General features: G+C 37.1%; 1 protein-coding gene across 2 annotated transcripts in view; it reads left to right on the forward strand.

Annotated features, from left to right (window-relative positions):
- The first annotated feature begins 209 nt into the window (after window positions 1-209).
- Window positions 210-4,790, forward strand: part of GUCY1B1 (guanylate cyclase 1 soluble subunit beta 1) — a 28,611-nt gene continuing 24,030 nt past the window's right edge. For both annotated transcript variants that reach the window (XM_010176884.2, XM_010176885.2), the window contains exons 1-2: window positions 210-308; window positions 1,320-1,438. In XM_010176884.2, coding sequence (XP_010175186.1) covers window positions 1,346-1,438 — 93 coding nt within the window. In that variant the 5' untranslated portion in view covers window positions 210-308; window positions 1,320-1,345. The remainder of the gene's footprint in view (window positions 309-1,319; window positions 1,439-4,790) is intronic.

Genomic DNA, 4,790 nt, shown 5'->3' on the forward strand with positions numbered 1-4,790 from the left:
ATGTATATATTTAATATTTGCATTGTACATTAATGACTGAGATATGGAACATATTCATTTATAATTTTCCATCTTTAGTAAGTTCTTAAAGGTAGAACCTACAAACTTGTTTTATTTAAAAGACTAATACTAACCAATATATAACTGATTTATTGATACGGTGCTTCTTCCTCAATTAAAAAGATTTTTTTTCTATATTCTTTTTAGGAAAGAGGCACAGCTAGATGAAGAAGGACAGTTTCTTGTCAGAATAATTTACGATGATTCCAAAACCTATGATCTGGTCGCAGCTGCGAGCAAGGTCCTTAGTAAGTAGTATAGATATCTTCTTTGCTTATTCTTCATATAAAAGATAAACCTCTCCACAAAAATCTGTGTAGCAGAGAGAAACAGGATTTAGCATAGAAGAAGTGAAAACAGGGTGCTGGTCAAAGAGAGCATTTTTTAAAAATCTTAGAAGAAAGGATATTTTTTAATTTTTTTTCTAAGATACTGTTATTCCTTTTATTCCTTGAAGTTATTTTTTTTTTACTTCCAAAGTATTCCAGGTCATAGGGACACCTTAAACTGCAGTAATGTACCTCATCCACAGAGCATGGTCAGTGTTACAACCAGTCAGGATAACAATATACTGCTATAACTACCTTGCCAATACACCCAGGTTTCACCCACTGCTGCAAGAGCAGTCCATGAATGAATCCTTGATCTCTCTGCTGAACAAGCTTGACGAGTTACAGAGATGTCTGTGGCGTGGGCATATCTCATTTCATATCTGCCATTGATTTGAGTCCCATTCATTTACAATCATTGCAGTCTCATCTGGAATTTAAATGGTAGAATTATGCCCATCAGCGTTATTTTATCTGCAGACCCAAGTGCGGTATGAATTTGTTCTGAATTAGTAATTAGCCAAGAACCCATAAGACTATAATGATTGTAGTAGTTACGTTGAATTGGAGCAGCTGATGCAGTTTCATGCTGTTGTAAACCAGAAGTAACTCCCCTGAGGCAAGCATTACTAACAACTGAGTTCCTTTATTTTCAAGTAGCGATGTCTTATCTGTATCAAAATCTAAAATGCTGATCGGATGTGAAATGCACAATATGGCAAAGTCATAATGGTAATTGGTAAATCCTAATGAAATTCCCATATTGAATACTTATTATTTGCCATGTGGACCCTGAATCTTGTTTTTCTCATGTTTTTGACCTGCTGTTTAGGTACTGTCTTTCTTATTCATGAATGCGAGACTAAAGTCATAAGCAAAGTACATGAAATGCCGTGTTTGAACTGAATCGTATTTTCCTGTTTTAACTAGATCTAAATGCTGGGGAAATTCTTCAAATGTTTGGGAAGATGTTTTTTGTGTTTTGTCAAGAATCTGGTTATGATACAATTCTACGTGTCTTGGGCTCAAATGTCAGAGAGTTTTTGCAGGTAAGAATTTTGTGCCGAGTTATTTCAGATATCAGATGGAAGTACGGTCTAGTCAACAGATTAGGTTGAGATTTGGAGATACAGGTTATACTGTATAATCTTCCAGTTATTTGTGGAGAGGTGTCTGAAAATTTTCTTCCTTGGTATTTGGATTCTGTAGAGCTTTCCACTGCTCAGCAGTTTGGTATTGTTATTCCCTCTCAGTTACTGTATTATTCAATTACCTGATGGAATAATATTTTTTCCATAGCATCTTTGACTGTTCAATTTCATAAAAAAGGAGTGAGAAGGCAGGTAAGATGGGGTTGCAGAGACATTCATAAATCTGAAATTTCATTTGAAATTCCAAAGAAAAGTTTTGAACAGAAATTCTCATATGTAACAAAAGTGTGGAGTACAAGAGACATGAAAAAACTCACCAATTCAAATTGTCTGTGTATGTTAAGTAAAAAGACTTACCTTGTTTATATTAAGAGAAAATATGATCTTCAGATTTGTAGGATATTTCTACTCCTAAATTCTCTTTGACTAATTATATATACCTTATGTACAGAGCTCATACCACCTTGTCTCTAAGACATTATGCTTCATCCATGAGGGTGGGACAGAAGAGCAGTGTTTAAGTCAATTTTTGTGCTTTTTTAACTTCAGAACTATGTGGAACTGCACTGTAAAACAAAACGAAATTAAAATTATTTTTGAGTAGCATGGAAGAAATGTAGGGACTTCTCTAAACTGATTTCCAAGTGTAGAAAAAATGGGCTTCCCTTTTTTGTTACCTGAAAATTGTTCACTTCTAAAGTAACACTTTGGATTTAAGATTTGTGATACATATCACTCCTGGAGAGAACTGTATGCTGTAATGAGTTTAAAAACACTGAACTAATTAAGATTTCATATGAGATTGCCCAAAAGCTGAGTGTCAAGTCTCTGTTGATTTTCACTGGAAATTTATCAGCTTCTTGTCATCTGTTCCCTTAAAATCTTTCCAGGAATAAGTGAAATGTGCAGAGTGCATATTTTGCTGGATTACTAGAATATCTACTTCTGTGTCTCACTATCTGCCCCAAAACCTGAATTGTTCCAAAACATCCTAGATGTAGTCAACCAGATTTCTTGTAGAAATTCTATGGATTGTAATTGCTGGGCAGACAGGGTATGTGTATGCTCCAACATGTGCATACCATGTGTGATCTCTGTATAATTGTCTGTCTGTGGGATGTGGCATCCTTTATATTTCATAGCTTCATTCACAGGCTGCCCTGGAAGCAAGCCTTCGGATAACTGTAATCTTTAAAGATGACTCACGTACTGAAGTTGCAGTTAGGGATGAACAAGAATAGGGGAGGAGGAAAAAATGGTGTAGCTGGCCTGTTGCTCCATCACTTTGGGTACACATGGTGGGCTGGTCCTTCCTTGTTCCTTTCCCTCATCCCCTTTTCCATGTAGTATTCTTCTCTTTCCATTCTTTACCATGTGTGATGATGAAGGGACTGGACACATTTGTAGAGCACAACAAACTTCTAAAAAAGCATGAACAGCTTACATTTATATTCTTCTGATGTCAGTATTTTGAACTGCTTTGTTTGAATTTCAGTGTTAACAGATGACATTGGCTATTATTTACTTCTGGAAATTTTAACAGGGCTAATGTATTAGTAGCTGTGCCAGAAGTGTACTTTAGCTTTTTATTATGATGGAAAATCAACATTATCCATGATTTATTATTTTTGCATCTTCCAGCAGTCAGATTAGGTCAGGAAACTAATTTGTATTACAAAAAAGGTGCAGGTTGTTTTTAATGTGCTGAACTTTGGTCAAATTCTTAAAATATATACTAGCGTTCCAAAAGGTGCTTCTTGAAATCTGTACTGAGTCCAGGATGTAGGAAATAATTGAGGGCTGCAGCTTTTTAAAGCATGTGAAAATAAATCTCATTTATGTTCTGTTTCCCTTGATATCTCAGAGAAAATTTAGTTTATTCATAGGTGAAACACAGGTAGTTCAAGCTTCATGAAAGAGGAAAAAGTGCAAGTGCATCTAATATTTATGCTTTCTATGGAAAACACAGGCCTGGAAAAATTGCAAATCATATTGAAAGACACTGTGCCAAGGAGAGCACTGTGAAAAGAGTTACCTCCTAAGAAACCCAAAGTGTGCTTTTATGTTATGTTCAGTAGCTTTCTACTGAATTAAAATCAAGCACTGGAGTAGTGGTTAGTTCTCTCATTTAGGGAATCATTTACATGGCTATTTAGTTGTTCATCATTGCAGTGCAATAAATTTCAGGGGACTAATTCCTCTTTTAGAAAAATTTCCAGATGGAAACCACATGGAGCTGAACAGCATATCTTTTTCCTTTCAGGTACTAATCACAACTCTTCTGCTTTTAGACAGGCCAGGATCTGCCTGATTTAGTATCACTACTTGTTCTTGGTTAGAGATCCCTTCGTGTTTCACTGTGGAGCCAGTCACTGCTGTCCAAAGCTCTAGAATTAGTGTCTCTGGTCTCAGCACAAGCTCTGGCATACATCTGAGCAGTCTAGGAGCCAACAACTCAGAGATAGACCTCAACCTTTTATTATCTGTACCTGACTGCACCTCTGGCCCACAGCAGGTGAACAAACTGGGAAAAAATACACATTTGTTCTTCTGTAAACTGCCATGTCAATTTAGAATGTATCAAACACAACAAAAAATAGGTTTGGGACTGATAATGACAATAGCTAAGTGACAGGATCTGGGAGCGATTTCAGCTCCTTGGTCTGGAAGCGCGTCTCTGCTACTTCTTGACTGTGTATTGTGGCAAGGTTCTGAATGCAGTAAGTTCTTTGTTCACCCCATAATTAGTATGCATAGGAAGAAGAGACATATTGGGGACTGGAAAGCAGCTGCAATACATCCTGGGAAAGTCCCCCACTCTGGATGGTTAGAGAGTGAAGACTGAAGGGCATATTGCATGGGCTCGCCTGTGACACTTCTTGGACAAAGTCAGTAATGGGATAGTAGGGTGGCAAAGCGTTCTTGTAGAACGGGGCTGCTGCCATTTGTTAGCAACACTTGTGCTGGACTTAAATGTTAATAATTAGACAGCCATCTTCTAAAAATTCTGTCCGTGACATTGGCCATTTCCCAAAACAGATTCCTTTTGAAATTCTTCAGGTGTTGATGACTGTGTAACTGGAAGATTATTGTCTTTTCCCATGTGTCTCCTTAAGAGTTTTTTTTCCGAAAGGTCAATATATCCCAGCTGTTTCTGAGGCATGTGTACTGAAAGAGCAGTTCTGCACCCGATTAAGGCAGTTGTGGGACACTCCCTTGAAGCCAGTCAGCTCTCTTGCTCTTTTCTCAA

The sequence above is a fragment of the Antrostomus carolinensis genome, unplaced genomic scaffold, assembly GCF_000700745.2.
Source record: "Antrostomus carolinensis isolate BGI_N321 unplaced genomic scaffold, ASM70074v2 scaffold19611, whole genome shotgun sequence".
In the NCBI taxonomy this organism is placed as follows: domain Eukaryota; kingdom Metazoa; phylum Chordata; class Aves; order Caprimulgiformes; family Caprimulgidae; genus Antrostomus; species Antrostomus carolinensis.